Source organism: Denticeps clupeoides, chromosome 16 (assembly GCF_900700375.1).
Source record: "Denticeps clupeoides chromosome 16, fDenClu1.1, whole genome shotgun sequence".
Classification (NCBI taxonomy): Eukaryota; Metazoa; Chordata; class Actinopteri; order Clupeiformes; family Denticipitidae; genus Denticeps; species Denticeps clupeoides.
Window position 1 is genome coordinate 14,767,976 of NC_041722.1, and position 20,079 is coordinate 14,788,054.

A 20,079-nucleotide genomic window follows, 5' to 3' on the forward strand; every position below is an offset into this window, starting at 1 on the left:
AAAAACAATATTTCATCTGTATAACATGTATAACATCCCATTCGAATTGCATTTGCGTCAAGGCATTGTTTCAATCTTAAAATTGTTTAATGTATTAATATAATCATTTGAGTCATATGAGTCACACAAATTGAGAAATCACTTATTGATAGCACATGCAATATTCCAGGTTGTGAGTGCTGTCCAGAAGGTATAGAGTATGCAGGGCATGTTTCAAGGCCAGGGCATAGTCTTATTAGGCTGAGTTACCATCTATTACACACGTGGCTGTTCTGGGTCACAGCACTTCCCACATCAGCTATGCAGCAACGCTTAGCCCGACAGCAAGATGGGGAAGTGCATCTATCAGGTGTATTCAAGGGATTTTAATTCAAATACAAAAGTCAACTATTAGATTGGTGGGTCATTCAGCTCACATAAATATAATAATGTCCAAACAAATAACCAAACACACACACACATGTAATTAAGTAAGTAACCTTTACCGGAGTTGCTGGCTCTGGTCCATTGCTTTGTGCTCTCTTAAGAAACAAATGTATTTTCTGCAGACCGCGGTAATTAAAAAGGACAAATTGTATTCACAATTTCCCGGGTGGTGGTGCACAAAAGTAAGATATCACTGTTAGCTGGGTCACTAACAAGAATAGCTTGCTTTTAGGAATGCAGAATGTGCCCAGAGACGGGGACATTTTCTCATGACATAGATTTCTTCCCCTATCGGTCTCTGTGCACATGGCTTTTGTAAAATACTGGATATATTTTTTTGCCACAATAATCACAAAATATTTCTCTATCATGATAACGTTCATTCACGTTCAAATGCCATAAGCAAACTGCATCCACTGCAGACTTTAATCACCGCAATCTTAGAAGAGTGTAAACGCTCATCCCTGTTTCGGGTACTCCGCTAGACATGCAGTCCTTACCTTACAACCGCACAAAAGGGCAACTGTCAGTCTCCCCGAAAGTGTCACAAATGCCTTTATCTTCTCTGGCACATGAATAATGGGCTCAGAACTCAAAGCAGATCAGACAACAAGCAGAGAGAAGAGCAGGAGACAGAGCGCTGAATCCATCACACGAATGCCAGGATCATCCCCCCTGACAGCTACTTTCTCTCTTACTTCCACACTTTCATTTCTAACTAAATTCTACTGATGCAGCACTGCCTGTCGGAATGCTAGGAGCTTTCACCCTGAAGGGTCTGGAACGTCCACAGAACTTTAGTTTCTGCACATGGAAAAACGGACCTTGAGCCATGAGGCTCACTAACCCGTGGTTAAAACAGGGATAAAACTTTTGTGCTTTTTAAGAAGGCACAGCTCTATCAACGTGAATCAACACTGAAAAAAGCACACACGCATACACACACACAAACACTGTTTTTTGATGTCCCAGAGCCAAATACATGGAGAGCTAAAGGCTGTTTATTGCAGATGTGTTCTAAGCAACTATTTATTGAGACTTTTCTGTCATTAAGCTCCATTATGAAGAAGAACAGCCTCGCGCTAGCAGCAGACAAAAGTGGTCATTTATCTGCTTTAACTCCTTCCGCTGAGTTTTCCAATCGATCCGGGAACCTGAGGGCCACCCGTGATTTGTTGCTTTTGAGTGGCTGATGTCTCTCCTGGTAAAGACCAATGAATTATGGGATCCCAGCAAATAATGTGTCTCAGGTTAGTAGCCATTGATTGTAGACGCCCCTGCGATGCGGTGGACCTTTTTGTCTCTAATTGGTTTAATCTGCTGAAGGTCCCCTGACCTACAGACTACACACACACTAATTCAAGTAGACATCACTGCTGGAAACTCCATGATCTTGTGGTTCAGATGTGCAAGCCTCAAAATTAGAAGTAAACTCTAAAAGGTAATTTATTTGAACAGAACTGTTCTGTTTACCAGTGTAGCAGTGGAGTACAGGCCCAGTGGCCTAAAGGCCTATTTTACCACCCGCTGAGCCCGTTTGAGTATTAAATTACTTCAGCTGCCATCTTAAATCATACTTTAAACGTAAATAAACTAACATGAGCTGTTTTTGCAACTGCAGCCAATAAATGCTGCTTACTAAATACTGTTATTGTCATGATCCGGTCCGAAAGGGGTTACTCCGGTCCGGGATTTCACTGTGTCCTGTGTAACGTTCCCTAATCATTTTCACCTGTGTAAAATGCATAAAGCTGCCCTGTTCGTTTCTGTTGGCCGTCAGGCCTTTGAAGTTATGTTCCATGTTCACCAGTGTCTCAGATGTCTCCCCTGTCTTGTGCTTCACCATTAAACCTCGATTTTGTGACGTCGCGCGATTGCGTCCTTCCTTCCTCGTCTTCTCGTCACCTCCTTCTCATCGACTCCGTTCACCTGCTTCGTCATGCCAGCATGGTTGTGACAGTTATTCACCTTCACCTGAGAACAAAGAAAAACCCTAAATTTTAATGTGTTTTTATGCAGGATGCCTTTGCTGAACTAAAGCAGTCATGTGCATCTTGAATGTTAAAATCCATTAATTTTAAATCCATGCAGCGTACAACACAATGTTTTTGGACTGCAGCTGGTGAGTGCATTTACTCTTGTGCAACATGCCATGCATATTCGTTTATTTGGATACTAAAGTAAATAATTTTAATGCTGTTCTACTACATTTCTAACGCTGAATAAAAATTGCCTTTTTGTAGAGCAATCTGAATTTACAAGTCTTCTAAAACTATTCACAGACAGCAGAAACTTAATAAATTGAATACATTTCACAACACATTTCCTCAGTGAAGAAAATGCACAAATAATATTCCACAAAAATGCATCAGATCTCAGCAGTGTCCTATACTGAACTGACAATGACAATAAAGTGGAATGTAATTTAATCTCAGGTTAATATATAATCCAGTATACTGCCGTGTGCATCATTCTCCTGTGGGTCAGGATATTACTCAAATTTTGCTCTCAGAGGCTGAAAATAAATGAGGCTTCCAAAGCAGTGTGAGCTAGAAGAGTAGAAACTTCTCTGCAGGGCTATGTGCGTAATGAACAAGTTCTGCCAAGTTCTAGTGCAGAGGTGAACTTTTTTATTTCTGTCACGAGTCATCCTGTCAGACTGAGCTCAGATCACTGCAGAGCTATTTTTGTTCTTAAATCAACTGAAACATTTTTCAGCCACCATTTTAGATCAACTGATTTAGATCTCAGATGTTTAGCCTTTAAGATACTGTATTGAGCATTTTTCTTTTGTTCTTGCCATAGCACGCTTATGGCACAACTTTTTTCCACTACCTGTCATGGCACTTTCAGCAGTTGTATTCAGCAAAAATTGTTTCTGATGATTAATAAAAATGATGCTCAATCCCTCACACTTTAATCTTTACTTTACTTTACTTTAATCACTCTCCTTAAATGCTTAATCAGATTTCTCGGGGTCTTATCTGCCCGAGCTGATCCCAGGACACTGGGTGCAGGACGGGGAGTAAATTGATAATGTGTTACAAATACAAATTAAAATGATCGATTTATTCATGATCAACAGATATTCAAGGTATAAAAAGTGTAAAGAATATGGCTGCCTCCAAAAAATACCAAAGCCAATATCAAGCATTGAAAGGAAAGTTAACAGCAATTGTAAACCTCTTTTATCAAGTTTGACGTCTTACTCCGGGTGGCATTATCATCACAGTTTTCCATTGACTTTGAAGGCAGCATAAATAGAGGCACGGCATCCACCATGAAGCAATGTGGAAGTGTGTTACCTAGCAACAATAAGTGCTTGAGCCATCTCTGAAAATGAACGCTGCCAACAAAAAACAAAAAAGTGATCAGTGGACACTGTCCCCTAAAGTTTTGGTTACAGGGATCTTTGGCAGCAACATGATGCTGACGCCATGTCACTATATAACAATATATAATAAACAAATGAAAATGGTCATCTTTGACCTTTAAACTAACCTCATTTGGTAATGTTGGGGTATGTGGAGGCCAAGGATATGGAAAGCATGCTCTTTATTACACATTCCTAAAGCCTTCATAAATTAGTCATACCATATAATGCAACCCCCCTCCATAGACCACTAAGGGCTTTAAGCATTTAACTCACAATAAATCTCTCCATAAAATAAAATTATGGTTTGACAAAACAGGTAATAACAGCAATATTCGGTAACCTGCATTAAAATAGGTACTTAACATTTTTATTGCAGTAATATCTGTCATGGTCAATGGGCAAAAAATGCCCTCCAACATGGCCGCCATGGTCTCAACCCTGTCTTTATGCACCAGCTTAGCTGCATTTTTACTGTCCGGCCTTGTGAAGTGTTATGGCTTCTCATAAATTGCACAAAACGTGACTGTTAATGGGCTATGATGTGGCGTGGAGTTGACCTGGCATCACTGTTTCATTTAATGACGGCACCTTTTTTTATGCTCAGAGCACAGCGCACATCCTCAGTGTCATAGAGAGACACACATCTTGGCTCGGACAAAAAAAGTCACTGAGGAACATGACAAGTATTCAGCAAAACTTCTGTAATATGGTTGCCAGCTCGTTGCAGCAGTTCGTCGTAGGATCCCCTGCAAACCCTTGTTCCAATATAGTTTTCATGATCTCATCTTGAGGTGACTCTCTTCACCTGAAGCTCTGATTCCATCCCGAGAATCTAACAGGCCCTATCACTCCTATCACAACTCGGTAAGTTCAAACTGATGTAACTTTTGCATGACAGCCCCAGCAGAATTATTTTCGATGGATTTTATTATTCTTTACAACCCCATGTGGATTATGTTTAAACTGTAGTATAATCATGATAGATCACTTCCTCCAAGTTATGAGGCTCTACCAAAATGTGTCCGTAGCGGTGCTCTGGTATTTGTCTTCTAAAGAATGTCTTGTGCAACATTACCCATGATTCTCTACTCACATGGTTAGATATGAAAAATCAACACGTCATTAAACGAGCACCAGTTAAACTATCAAATAACAATATTAACAATATTACATTAAATAGAAACAATTCCAACAATTGTACACAAATAATCAAGCATTGATTCAATCATGTCATTATTGATCAGGCAATTATATAATTATTGTAACATGCTTAAGGACATTTTTAAAAATGAGAATTAACGTGTTTGTATGTTAATCCTCATAAAATGCATAATGGTCTCTACCATGGTCACCCTTCATCTGTATTCTGTATTGTTTCGGAGCATGAAAAAAGTGCCATGTTTGCCTTGCGAAGTACATCGACAGCTCCTCTCAGTTTTCTCACTTCTTATGTGGAGGCTGCGGGTTGCTTTAGTGGCCTGAAGCTTTGAGAAGTGTGCTTGTGAAATGTGAAATATACTTTTCAGCAGTGATGATATTGATGCACACTACACAGACAATAACAGGAAAACCTCATGGCAAATATACGATTTTATGCACTGAAACTCATCTGTGAAACCTGTTTGATAGGTTCTAATTTTAATCCTGCTGCAGAAAACCTATGGGAATTTTATGCAAACCTAGATACCACAAAGCATTATGGACTCTCGGAGCTGCAGTATGCTGCTCTTCACCTAATGAAATTACCATCACAAATAGCATATTTTCAACGTGTGACTCTGTTAGTGATGCCATAAAATAGAAATATATATAGCATGTTCATGAGTCATTGATGCTAATGTTATCCAGCATTCAAATGACATACATTTCATATCCATTAAATTGTTTATTTAGGCCTGTTTGTTTCTTTGTATAAATACTGATAGATAAGTAAAAATTGCAAAAAAATAAACAACAATAAATATAAACAACAATATTATAAAATATCTCTGTGCCTTGATAATTGCACATTATTATGATGGTGATTGTTATTATTGTTATTAATTGCAGATGCAACTGTCTCATTGTAAGATGTTAATGCTGTCATATATTCCTTAGTTCCTATCTGTTTCTTCCTTTATCTGCTCTATGGCTGATTTGTCCACTTCCCCAGTGTAGATATTGTGAAGGTTCCTCTCCCAGTCAAAATGCTTGAACTCCACCAGAGTGATGAACGTATGCTGTGCTGTGGTCAGCAGGAGATGTTGCATGGTGGAGCCTCCATGGACCTAACTTCTTTTGGTGCTCGATTGGTTTGAGGTCCAATTAAAGTGTGCCACATTATCCCACTGAAAGAGGGCACTGCCGTCAGGGCATATAGTTTCCTTGGAGGGGTGTACTTGGCCAGCAACAAGGTTTAGGCAGGCATTTCAAGAATCATCTACATAAAGGCAGAACCTTGCTCAAAGCCTTACGTGACTTCCGCCAGTTCGTCTTCTTCCCATTGTGTCTCCAAGTTCAATGTCTTTCCCAGGCACTCACATCCACAGTTCATCAGACCAGGGCAACCTCTTCCACTGCTTCTTCCATGTACTCATTCGAACGGTAACTGTGGAACTGGTGGTTCTGTGGAACTGTTAAAGCTGCAGTGTTGTTGCCTTATGTTGTCTAATATTATGGTGGATCGGTTCAAGGTAAGGACAGAGAGAAATGGATAAAAACAGGAGTGTAACTGAAGGCCCTGGCAGCATCTGAAAGCACAGCATAGATGTCACAGACAAAAATTACCATTCTGATTGGCATCTTAACCCGAGGCTTCCTGTGTAGGTGTGTCTCAGGGCTGTTTTGATGATGAGGTGTTGCTCAAGTGACACCAAAATAACTGTTTGGCTGATGTGTCTGTATGAAAGCTCTTATAATTTCAAGCATGGTTTAAGAGCCTCAATTGCCATGCTGCCATGCTGCCTCTCAGTTTTCTTACTGCTTAATCTTTATGTGGAGGATGCGGGTTGATTTAGTCGCCTGAATTATTATAAATATTAGTAGCAATAGTAGGAGAACTATTAGTTACAGGACATTACAGACATATTTATAAATGTGGAGAACATGCTACAGGAAATCTAATATTATTTTATCATTGTTTTATAGTGACTATGGGAAATGCTATAAATTCACAATTTTCAAACAATTTCTCACAAATGTAAATCAATGCTGCCAGAAACCCAGAAACCATAAACTGGCCCTATGATGTCACATTCCCCTTTACCTGTTATTCCATTTAACCTGACATATTTTCATCAGTACTGTAGTCAAATAGACTTTTTTTCTTGTAGTTTCCGTTTCTTCTTCACATTTTTTTCTTACACGCTCATTTAAAAAATGTCTGTCTCTGTAAATTATACGGCAATCAGTTCCCTGGGATGCAGGCATCCGCCAGGAATTCATTCTGTGGTGAGCTGCAGCCAGTTCCGCTTCCTAGCCTGTCATGTACATCAAGGCAGGTACATAAAAAAATCTGATGCACTTAAGCGTAGCTGGACTGGAGCTCTTAATTGACACTCAAGGACTGTGATTACATACAGCAGCGCTCGCGGAGAGTATATAGGGAGCCTGCACTCTAAATACATTAATAATAAATGTGTGTGGGGGGTGAAAAATGTAAATGCTTCAAAAAGCAGGCTCTGATTTAGATCGCTGTTTAACTCTAATTAAGGTCTAATCGGGGGAAATTCATAAACCTACAGCAAGGTAATTGCAGTCTTGGAAAGAGATGCAAGGCGTCTGTTTCCTGTAAATCGGGGTCAATTCATTTAGATGTAGAAGTGGAAGGCCACTCCTCGCAACTTCTCTCAAGTTTCTTTGCACTCCCTGCAGTGAAGAACTCAGGTCTCTCCAGTCTTAACCAAGTTCTGTGAGAGATTTTAAATTTAGCCAGAGCTTGGTGCTTATGCTAATGCAGCTCCATTGTGGGATTCGCCCCTTTCCCCGAAGAAAGGGCGCGGTGAGTTCTCCAGGTCTCGTTGTCTCCGAGCTTCATGTTCCCATTTGCATTTTTCACGGCTTTCCTTTCCTTCTGAGTGGCTGCTGTGTTCTTCCGTAAGACTCTGTCAAAAAGTAAAAAAAAAAAGATACATGTCTGTCGAACCACATGTTCACATTTCCATCTGTCATAATAAGGCTGTGTGGCAGTGTGAAGCAGGAAACAGACACAACCCATCCTGTACCTGCCAATCACTCCAAATTTACAGGCTAAATAACACTGTCCGTCATGGCCGGCATCCCCACGTGTGGTCGGGCCGGAGGTTTGAGCGTTGCCCACCTCAGCCGCAGGGAGACAGTAGGACTCCCGAGGCCGGTGGTTAAGGTTTGACAGGTTGGCTTGATAATGCCAGGCCGTGTTTGTTTGTCGCGTCGCCGCCACTCGTAACGAGGTGCCATGGCAGAGATATCAATACTGTTTCCCGGACAGACTGTCATGGTTGAAGAGTGCAGCCCGGCTGCTCGGCGGATCCCATTTCCTCTGGAGGGGTGGAGAGAAAATTGACATGTACACACGCTTCCCCTCACAATTGGATTTGCTCAATATTATTTACACTTATTGGGCCAGAGTTTTTTTTTTTTTTTTTTTTTGCTGCTGGGGTGCAAGGCCCATCTCTCACGATGTACAGAGAATCACGTCCTGTCTGCACTGGGCTTATACATCTTATATGTTCCTGGTGTTCAAGAACAGTAATCCTAGTAATCCAAGTAATACTGTGTTACCAGAAGGGGTAGATTGGGATAGTACTACCGACAAAGCTCAACAATGAGAGGAATACTTAAAAATGTCTTTATTATAATATTATCTCCAATGGAAAAAACAGCATTGATCATATGGCGCTGCAACATGGCAGCAATGTGGAACTTGAGGGTGACTAAACACTGAGTGGGGAGTATTCTTGGAGTATCAGTGGTTTTGTACTGTTCTGAAAGGCTAATGCTTTAGTCGTAGTTGCTCTTGATTTTTATGGGAACTGTGATTTTCCATTTTACAATTACTGATGCAGAGGTGATAAAAAAGCATAGCTGCGATAATTACTGATTCAGTTGAAGATATTATTAGCTTAATTAGGCCTTTTTTTAGCATAATCTGCATTATGCTGCTTAATGCTGCTGAATTACGTCTCTTGTTGATTCAGGTTGAAGCCTGAAGTTGAACAATTTCGCATATTAAATCTGTCTGTAACATTTTTTTTTGTTCATTTAAAACAAGCACAGAAAAAGTTAACACAATTTTCCATGTGGAGTTTGATTTTCACGATATGTATCTCCCCTTCCCCTCATGGCAGGATATACGAGCGAGTAATAGACCCTCCTCTGATGAACCTGACACCAGGGAGCGGGGTGTGGCTGGGACAGCACAGCCACAAACATGGCCTGTTCAAGGTAAAATGTTTCCTGTTGTCTTTTTGACTGCATGAGCCTTGGTCTTCAATTACCTATTACTAATTTGTAATGATCCTACTCCTGAATTCAAATGACTAACATGTTTGGCCAACTGATTTGATGTCATTTGATGTCATTTACTTAGAGCCCATACTGTCAACCTGTAGTCTTAGTAAAACATTTAGCAGGTCTTGGCTTGGGGCTCTTGCCAGTGAGAACATGCTGTTTGTTCTACTGTAGATGTTATCTGGTGTTCCCTGGCTGGTTTCTTGCAGACATAGTTACTCTAATTTAGATCTACTGTTGTCGCCTCACATTTTCTGAATATTGACACCCATTATAATGATGTGTTGACAAGTTATTCTCAACACCAGCATAAATCCAGAAGTATGAGAAATCAATGTATATAAAGGTGATGTTTCCAGGCACCTCTTTGTTAATCAGGTGGGTTGAAGCCCTCCTTCATATGAGAATGTGACAGGAAGAGAGACTTTGACTTGGAACCTGTAATTGCCATGATAATTGATCAGCTCATTCACACACTGCGCTATTATCCAATACCAAAAGTAACCATCTGCTGTTTCCGTAGGGCTGTGCTCAGTGCGGTTATTAAATTCTGGATGATACATGCCTCGGTACAGTCATGAGGATATGAATTTTACATAAATCTTAAAGGTTTTACGCTCTGCCTTTTAAATTTCATGGCCATGTTTAATTGGATTGTTCTGGTTCTAAAATCATCATTGGTTTACCAGTGACTTACGGAATATAAACAGCTGTAACGCTGAACCTGTGGAATTCCATATTAATGTTCTTGTCACGGCCATCATACCACCGCCAGTCCCCCAGGGGGAGCACATTCAACCAGGACAGCGACCCGGCGACCCGGAAGGGGAAGTGAGCGGGGTCAGCATCCAGAGTAAAAGCCAGGCGGCCATTTGGATCTCTGTCCGCTCTTTGGCTAATTTATTCTCAGAGATGCTAGCCTTACCAGGAAAAAGGAATAGTGATTACTCTAACCATCCTTTGCCCGCCCCCAACCTCGAGTTTGCCTGTCCCTTTGAAACACCCCTGAGACTGCATCCTGCCGCATCTTCCTTCCACCCAGAACCAAGTGAAAGTCTCCGCCTGTGCCACTCAAGACGTCCCTCCTTTGGACCCACACCCACGGACCATTATCTTCCTATTCTCCCCTGCACCGCTTCACCCAAGTCTTCTCCCCTCGCCCCCTTTTCCAGCAGTCCCTGCAGAGCCAGACTTCCACTCCTGTGAAGCTGAGGCGTGTCCTTCTTCCCACTCCTGTTCCCACTCACCTTCATTATCCCTCCATCGTGCCAAACGCTCCTGTTCCTCCTCGCCAGCTCCTCCAGTGCACATTCCCCTTGCTAAACCTTATTATCCAGCCTCCAGCATGTATGATGATATTATTAATAAATGTTACATTTTTTGTTATATGAGTGTATTAAATTAATCTTTAATTAATTTGTGTAATGCCATACAGTTACAGCAGGGTCCCTTAAAAATCAAAGAGAAAGTCATAAAAATTCATAGGAATGTATTTTTCAGCCTGATTTGTAATGGGAAAAATTAATTTATGGTTGTTGCCAAGTCCATGAAGCAAAGTGATTTGCGACGAGGCCTGGTTTGAAAGGTGCCACTCCTACCAGTGCAAAACCCAGACAAAGTCATTTGACTCTTTGATGAGGTGGACACACGGCAAGAAAATGAAGCTTGACATACAGTGCAAAGCTATCTAGATCCACACAAAGCCCATAGGCTCAGATTGCACTAATGACCACGGTGTCTCAAGACGTCTAACCGTGAGCTGTTAATTAATTCACGAATGGAAGTAACTCTTGCTAAAAGGAAAACGTCAAGCTTCATATGTACATTTCAATGAAAGGAATTCTTCTCAACCAATCAAAATGGCAGGTTGGATGTAACTGCAGCATATGTGATGGTACAGATATTTCTCCACATATCACATCCCTGTTGTGCTTCCTTCTGATGCCAATTAAAGCCTCCGATAATCTGCTGAGTGTGTGATGCTCTGAAATCTCTGGCCTCCTGAAGGGAACAGTTGCGGTGGAGGGGAGGTGTAATGCACCAGCTGCCTCACACTCCCTTCAGCGGAAGGCTTAAGAGCGAGATGATAATAATAAGGCAATCTAAACATGGCTTTGAATAAAACAAGAGGCAGGACTTTTCTGGGCCGAGAACTAATGGCGGCCAAATCTCCAGAGAGCAGTAGTTGGAAATCAGGATTGCCATAAATTATGTGTATCTCAATGTGAATTTGCCAAGGACTTTTAGCCTGTGAGAAACATTACGCCGGGTATAAGGTACAATAGGCTGAATGGTGGAGATCACTTTTTCATTGCTGTTTAATGTCACTTTGTTTGGAATATGTAGGAGATAATGGGACACGAGTCAGGAAGCAGAACAGCAGTTTTCCTGGGAGTACTTTAATTGGAATAATAGCCTGAGCGGTCCCTTTGTCGACATATTCCAACATGATTTGTTTATTCGGTCTTTTCCATCTCTGTCCTGTTCCGCTTCTGTTCCTCGCCACCCCCTATTTCTCTATAGGCGCCCCACCTCCTCGTTCTCAGGACTTCTTCTTTCAGCAGAGGGGCTGCAATTATTGTTTGTGAAAATGGCATCACCGTTACACTTGGAGTAAGCACTTCTGAGCGAGAGCGGGCAGAGCTTGTTTGTATCTTTGAACACTCCAACCAAGTTATGTGGATTTCCAGGATCAGCTGCATTATCGGCAATAGCCAGTAACAGCAATTTTACTGTTACTGTACAGCAACATAGTTCCGGAAGATGAAAAGCTACCAGCTTTTTTTTTTTTTTGGCAAATGCATGGCCTATAATGAAATGAAACATGCAGAGAACGTTCACAAGATACTCAAAATGGCACACACCATTGCTTATTGTTTTTCTTAATCTGACCAAAATATGGCAATTTTGGTCTACATTGCTGCAGTAACAGTAAACAAGGAGGAAGAGCTGGATTCATCTAGATTTAGAATCTGCTGTAGTAAAGTAGAGTAAAATAAAACTATAAAATATTTATTTATTGACAATGATTGTATTCTGTTCATGAAAGAATTCTCAACATAGCTACATATGTATTAAAAACCAATTAAAAGAACAGTTTGGGGGCGATTCACTTGCAACATCTCAATTGCACATCAATCAAGCCTTATGAAAGACACATTGTGCTCTGCAGAGCTACGATCAATGAAGAAGCACCCAAGGATGCGCTTTCCTCTGTTGTAATTGAGCGGCAAGGGGAGGGAGCGCAGGAGGCGCCCTCCATTCCCTCCGTTGGGGCTTGGAAGAGAATTGTCTCCTAAACAATGGATAGGGTGCCCGGTCATGAGTTCCATACAGTGCAATATGACCGCAATCATACCCCCACAAACCATTCAAAATAAGACTCCCCTGCGTCTGGCCGGCACACGGCAGACAGACAGGGCTGCATGTGCGGTTTGTTTGCCTTCTGTCCTGCCAAGGTGACTTTCATACCCCATCCTTTCTTACATGCCCATCACCACACAAAATATATTTTTTTTTGCGATAATGAATAAACAATTGTTTTGTCTTCATAAACAATTTTAAACAGGCATAATAAAAGGTCATTTAGCAATAAGCAAGCTGGATGAAATGTATTATGGTGGTGGCCAGTCTTTTTGACAGGGGTGGAATGAAACGGTGGCGTTGACCTGCAACAAAGCCAAAATCCCTCATGAACATCCCGAGGAAAAAGAAAAGGAAAAAACAAAGCTCTTGGCTTTAGAGCCGGTGCTCACAGGAATCTGTTTCTTTCCCTCCTTCAGGGCACCATGCAAGACGTCAAATTCATCTTTGCCCCAAATGGCTACATAACTCAGTGCCCTAACCTGAATCGCAGTAAGTTGATTCTTTTCTTTCTTATTTGTTGAAATGACTCGTCTGGCGTCCTGTTTTATTGATACTGTGCATGCTTCTAGCCATTATACACCACTCTGGTCTCCATCCTCGGTACTATGGCATATTAACATGATACTAGCACAGTTTTATCCACAATAACACAGAGGGAGCGGTGATAATCATGTGTTAACAGGCGGGCTGAATGTGACAGCTTCTCCTATACAGAGAACTCTCAGCGATCATGAACAGAGAACGTATTGTTGACCTTGCAAAACGCCTCCGGCGGCTTACTGACACTTCAGCTCCTTCCTCAGCCTGCTGCTCCCTCCTGTTGTCGGTTATTTATTCCAAGCTGTCCCTGTTTTGTTTAGTTTACCAAAGATACACTGTGTCACTACTGAAATATGCTGAGAATTGAAATTATGTCAATATTGAAGGTTTAATTGTTTTCTCTTCTCTTCTCTTCTCTTCTCTTCTCTTCTCTTCTCTTCTCTTCTCTTCTCTTCTCTTCTCTTCTCTTCTCTTCTCTTCTCTTCTCTTCTCTTCTCTTCTCTTCTCTTCTCTTCTCTTCTCTTCTCTTCTCCTCCCCTTATGTTATTGAGCCTGTCCAACATGCAGCGATTTCCTGAGCCTTGTGCAAGGCATCATGGACCTGCAGGAGATGCTGGCAAAGATGACATTAAAGGTGAGTCTCCCCAAACAAGCACACATACTCACTAGAGCTGCAGCAACACAATCACTGCAAAATTTACATATTACTATAATAAATAAAAAGTGGTCATGGCGGCATGGTGGACACATGCACACATTCGCATGACTTTCACAAACGGGTTCATTACAAAAAACAGGAGCACACACAAGAACAACACATACAGGTTAATATACGTTTATACATGCCAGAACATCTGCACATTATCAGGATTATTGGGAACACAACGAAACACAACGTGACCCCTCCAGAGTCAGTCCCAGACAGCGTTGTGAGTTGAATTGGTTGGGATCAAATCTGTTTTCAAATTGTGCTTCTTGGATTATTGGAACAGTTGCGAGTCTAAACGAGGCAGTGGTGGCACAACGGGTAAGACAGCGCACTCGTAACTGGAAGCTTGCGGGTTCTGAATCCCGAACTTGAGCAAGGTACCGTCCCCACACTCTGCTCCCTGATCGCCTTTCATAGCTGTTCATTGCTCACTAAGGGTGATGGGTTAAATACAGAGGACACATGTTGTTGTGTCCACTCTGTGCAGTGCTGTGTATCATAACGACAAAAAAACAATCACTTTCACTTAGACACAGCCTCACAGTGTAGCACGGAAAAACTGCAAAACTGGGATAGGTGTAGCTGGTGCACCAAGTTCAGTGGATCTTCACATGCACCTCTCTTCAGGGACGTGTGCAGCGCTCTGGATGCTCCCAGTGGGCCGTCTGTTTACACACCGCCATACGCAACACTCGCAATGGGGCAGTGGTGGCCTAGTGGTTAAGGAAGCGGCCCTGTAATCAGTAGGTTGCCGGTTCGAATCCCGATCTGAAAAGGTGCCACTGAGGTGCCACTGAGCAAAGCACCTTCCCCACACACTGCTCCCCGGGCGCCTGTCATGGCTTCCCACTGCTCACTCAGGATGATGGGATAAATGCAGTGGGCAAATATCACTGTGTGCACCATGTGCTGTGCTGCTGTGTATCACATGTGACTTCACTTTCTTTCTTCTTCTTTCAATGTGCTGAGCAGTGTATTTATAAACTCTGTTGATTTCCTGTTGTTTCCATCGCAGTGCTGTTCGGCCATTGAAGGTCATCTGGACTAATCATTCAGTGTTGCTCTAATCCAAGTTGATTAAGGGCACTTCTATTAAGTCGAATTAAAACACCCCTCTGTCCATCTCTTCATGGGAGGGGAAATGCACCGAGCATGTGAATGTAACTTCAACATTCCCATTTTATGGCATTTGGCAGATAGTCTTTCTCCAAAGCCTCTATCAGAAGCGGTTTGAAGTCTAACCCTGACCCTAGTATGGAATAATCATACTGGGCTGTTTCTCACTCACATGCAAGCTGAGAATAATACAGTGGCTGGGTCTGTTTGGTCACAGCTTCTTGCTGACATATGATCCATTCTTTCCATTTTTCTGTCTATATTAGATTTAGAACCCCTTTCAGTATTTAGATCAGCAGCAACTTTAAGGACTGATCAATGAACTGGTTTAATTTTTGATGGTCAAAGGTCAGGGTTCCCTGCAGTGTGACCATGAGTTGTAACTCTGACAATCAAATATTTATTTGACACACTATGATCCCATTGCTATTTGTGGTTTAAGTCAACACTGGCATCCAATAAATAAATTACAAAAAAATTAAGTGAAGTGATACACAACACATGGTGCACACAGTGAAATTTGTCCTCTGCATTTAACCCATCACCCTGAGTGAGCAGTGTGCAGCCATGACAGGCGCCCGGGGAGCAGTGTGTGGGGACGGTGCTTTTCTCAGTGGCACCTCAGTGGCACCTTGGCGGATCGGGATTCGAACCAGCAACCTTCTGATTACGGGGCCGCTTCCTTAACCTCTAGGCCACCACTGCCCCAAACAAGACCACTGATTTTTGATCAGAAAGCACATGATGCTGATGTCATGAAAACAAACAGATTACACTGATTCGTTTGTTCGTCTGTTGCTGTTATAAGCTATCAAGTCCTTTGACAGACCTGACCACGCTTTTAGGATGACATATGACATGTAAAGTGGGTGTGTGCAGAATTCAGCTGGTCCAATTAGAATGAAGGTCACATCCGTTACTCATGTGCTGTCCTGCTCGTTTCGGCGGTGACATCTGTGTCCTCCAAATTACAGCCGGTTTGAGGGCAAATGGTTGATCACCCTTGTCAGCCTTTAATTTCCTCATCCATATTACATTAGTAAGGGTTTGGTGGAAGCGCTCAGAGGGAATAATAAACAGTGTTTGTCATAAGGTCCTTTGATTAAGTCCTTGTTGTGTTGTGTGTGTGTGTGGCAGCTGAACTATGCAGAGTCCAGGCTAACCCAGCTGGAGAGTTGCCACTGTGAGAAGACCTGCAGCGCAAATGGAGTGGTGTACCGCGACAAGGAGCTCTGGGTGGAACCGGAGAACTGCAGGAACTGCGCCTGCAAGGTACGTAACGGTGGTGTCTGGGTCCTCCTCTCAAATGGGGACTAACTTCTGGGAATGTCTCTTTACCTGTGATTTACTCTCTACAAAGGTCTCAGTCGCCCTTCAGAAGCTGCTGGCGAGACGCAAATTGGTCTCCTTCTCTCTGCTCATTATCTCACTCCTTAGCTCTCCTCTCCTTAGAATTAAGACTTAAAATCCCTCCCTGTATGTTACAGCAGCAGCACCACAGCTGTTTAGGTTGATAAGTCCTTAGACATACTGGCCAAGGTGACAAAACTCAGAATAAATCAGTGGACACACGTAACAAGTGCAGATGTTGTTTTTCTCTGTGGGACACTGGGATGCCATTTGTCCCTTTACCCAACTACAGATTTAGAGCTATCCTGGAGGGAGTAACATCTTGTACACTGATGATACCTCCATTAACAGGACACGAGTGTCACTGGATGTTGATTCATATGAAAATCAAATGAGAGCAGTCAGTCTTGTGGCAACATTACATAAAAATACATTTCACCACATTCAGATGACACAATTATTAGGCATGTACGGGAAGTGGACTGGCATGCACCAGTACTTCACTTTTTCTTGGATACTGCCACTTTGCACAAGTTGCTATTACCCAGTGTCTGGGAGATTACTTATGATATTAATGACCCTGTACAAACTACGGCACCAACGGGACACTTCATCACTTACCTGATCTCTCGACAAACCACGTGAATGCAATTCTTGAGCAGCAGACTAGGAGTCTGCTGTAGCAGTAGCGCAAACGCCTGCAGCAAAGCACATTATTAATGTTACTGCCATCTACTATGATGTTAACAATAATGTCATGAATAAAAATATAAATAAATACTATATTATACCTTCAATACATATCCAAGTATTTTATTTTCTCACGTTTTTCCCTACTTTATGTAATTTATTTTTTTTATTAAGTGCCAAACATAAAGACAAATATAAACCAAATAAATAGACAGACAGTAGAAGAAACTATAATAGTAACAGTAGAAGTGGTTTGCCTAGTGGGTAAGGAAGCGGACCCATAATTGGAAGGGTACCGGTTTTGAAGCACAAACTTCCAAGGTTCCACTGAGGTGCCACTGAGCAAAGTACCATCCTCACACATTGGCTCACCACTGCTCACCAAGGTAATGGGTTAAATGCAGAGGCCACATTTTGTTGTGTGCACTTTGTGCTGTGCTGCAGTCTTTCACAATGACAATCACTTCACCTCAAATCAGTGAATCAGAGAAAAATCAGAGGGCAATATCATCAAACAAGGGGATGAGGACACTTGCATGTCATAAATCGTTATTTCTAGTCTTATATATCGACATAGCAGTTCTGGGTACAAGGACAGGCCACCTGAATCAACTCTGGGTTCCTTGCTTGGGAAAATGTGTACCCCACAATGCTGTGGTTAAATGGTTTATATGTGTTTTACCCACAAGACACCTCAAATAAAGTGTGATAAAGTGATTTGCTCATTGCCGATTGCCAGGTGCTTCATAGCTTGTTGGGTAATGTGCATTACATGCTCTTGTAAATGTATTTCAGGTATTTAAATGAATGGCACGTTTGGTTGTCACCCATTTTATTTTCCTGTTTGCAAGCCCCTTTAAAAAACATTGTTTTAAGACCAGTGATTAGTATACGCACAGTTCATACTTTCTTACTTACATACTGTCCGTACTTACAAACCCTCTTTGCACTATACTACATTGTTGATGGCTGGAAATTGAAATTTTTTGAAAAAATGACCCTACTTGCTTTCTGAATACAGCAACATTCTGTATTCATTAACCTTTTGAATTAATTTAATTAATGATGCAGTATAGTTTATTTGGCTTGGATGGTCTTCAAATCAGCACCATAGACAGCTCCTCTGTATTATTCAGTCTGGACCCACCTACTCTGCTGGGAATAATAACAGAAATGTGCAATCTGCCACTTTGCAATCATGGGTTTGAGGTCAATATAGACAGATATTGATTTTTGGCCATTCACATCCCTGGATCGACACAGGCAGTATTATGTACATGTATTGCTATTCAGAACCAGTCATTCCCTGAAACATGTTTGAAATACCATATTCCAATGCTAAATTGCTTACCAGGACAGACTTGGAATATTTGTAGGTTATTTATCTATAACAATAACACTTTTCAACAACCATAATCCTGAGTCAGCAATACTCCAATTGCTGATGTCAACACAACAGTGCATAGAATTTTTATATAACCAGAGTTTTCTTAACAGGATGATTTTCTCAAGGTTTTTTCCCATCTTTGGACTTGATCAGAAGGGCTTTTGAGCATAGCATCTCATTTATGTTACGAACGTTATGTTAATGTAGATATAAGGAAATGTCTAATTTGTCTTTTCTATGAAAATGAATGTGAATTTCTGAATGTATGAATTTGTTGTGTGTATTTTCAATCTCAGAATGGAGTGGTGGAATGCCGAAGGATATTCTGTCCCCCTGCTAATTGTTCAGAGGACTCGCTTCCTGTGCACGTGGAAGGAACCTGTTGTAAGCAGTGCAGACGTAAGTGCCAAGTCGCCCACTCAGTCGCTGTCAAAGCACAAGCAAAGACTCACACAGATGTCCTGGGTTCTCCTTGTCTGCAGATTCTCTTGGCTGCTCTCTTTCTAAATGTACATAATTGCCGGGGGACTTTGATGAGCTCCAATCAATTTAAGTCCATTAGTTAAGCCAATGAGCATAAGCTAATGCTCACTTTCTAAAGTTGGGCCTGCTTTCTACTGATTGAGGAGCCATGTCACGCCCACCTGACAGGACACATCAGTCTCTGAAGTCCTCAGTGGGGGACAAGAGAGAGAAGTTAGCTTTCACACTGCCCTCAAGGAACTTGGGCCTTTGCTAATTTGAGTTCTATGTCCTGTGCTTTATATATCCTACAGAAAAGAGACACATTTAAATGATGTTCAGTGCTAATCTGCATTATCTTTATACCCTGGGCTCTCGGCTTCTCAAAAAAAAAAAGGCATTAGACACCTTTGCCACTTTTTCATTGAACCAAACTCTTTTCCAATTCACGGGTAAATTGGAATGAGTTGTGTGTGTTTTGGACAGCCTGTCTCTGCCTGTGTGGAGGCTGGGGTAACATACTGCATGTACAGCATTAGATAAAGGCCGGCACCCCCAGGTGTAGGAGTAAACGGCCATATTTGGTCTAGTTGTCCTACATATGGATAGATCCATAAATTAATAGGCCAATTCTGAGTCTGTAGGAGAACCTCTAATTTGACGCCCTGTTAGTGAGCTTTCAGCCGTGCACAGCTTCTCGTTCTAAAAAAGTAGCTGCATGAAACGTATGGTGAATTTATAATTGTGGCTTTAGCGATGCGTGCAAATCCTGCATGTTCTCATGTACCTCAGAAACAGTCGTTAAAGAATGCTTTTGTTCTACAGTGTCTTTTAATTAATTTTTTTAATTAAGAAAGCAGGGAAAAAAAGCGGAAAATAGAGGATGCATGCAGAACACGTGCAAAATCTGTTCGTCCGATTTGCCAAACCATACACAACCAGGAAAGCTGAGGCCTCTTTAGTACTGGTATTAGATTGTGTCACCCTTCTCACCTTTGTGGATTGATGCCAGAGTCAAAAAAGAGTGGACAATTACTGTAGGTCTGCTGTTATCGACTGCAGAAAAGAAGCTTATGTGTTGTCTTTTGAAATGTTGTCCACAGCGAAATGCACGTACATGGGAAACATCCTGTCAGAGGGGCAGCGTCTCCTGACAAACAGCTGCAAAGAGTGCAAGGTAATCCAATT

At 41.8% G+C, this 20,079-nt stretch overlaps 1 protein-coding gene across 1 annotated transcript in view; it reads left to right on the forward strand.

The window, feature by feature from the left end:
* The window catches only part of LOC114766138 (protein kinase C-binding protein NELL1-like), a 139,017-nt gene that overhangs the window by 36,681 nt on the left and 82,257 nt on the right, over positions 1-20,079 (forward strand). The window contains exons 5-10 of the mRNA XM_028956769.1: positions 9,109-9,205; positions 13,054-13,126; positions 13,729-13,811; positions 16,140-16,274; positions 18,726-18,828; positions 19,995-20,068. Coding sequence (XP_028812602.1) covers positions 9,109-9,205; positions 13,054-13,126; positions 13,729-13,811; positions 16,140-16,274; positions 18,726-18,828; positions 19,995-20,068 — 565 coding nt within the window. The remainder of the gene's footprint in view (positions 1-9,108; positions 9,206-13,053; positions 13,127-13,728; positions 13,812-16,139; positions 16,275-18,725; positions 18,829-19,994; positions 20,069-20,079) is intronic.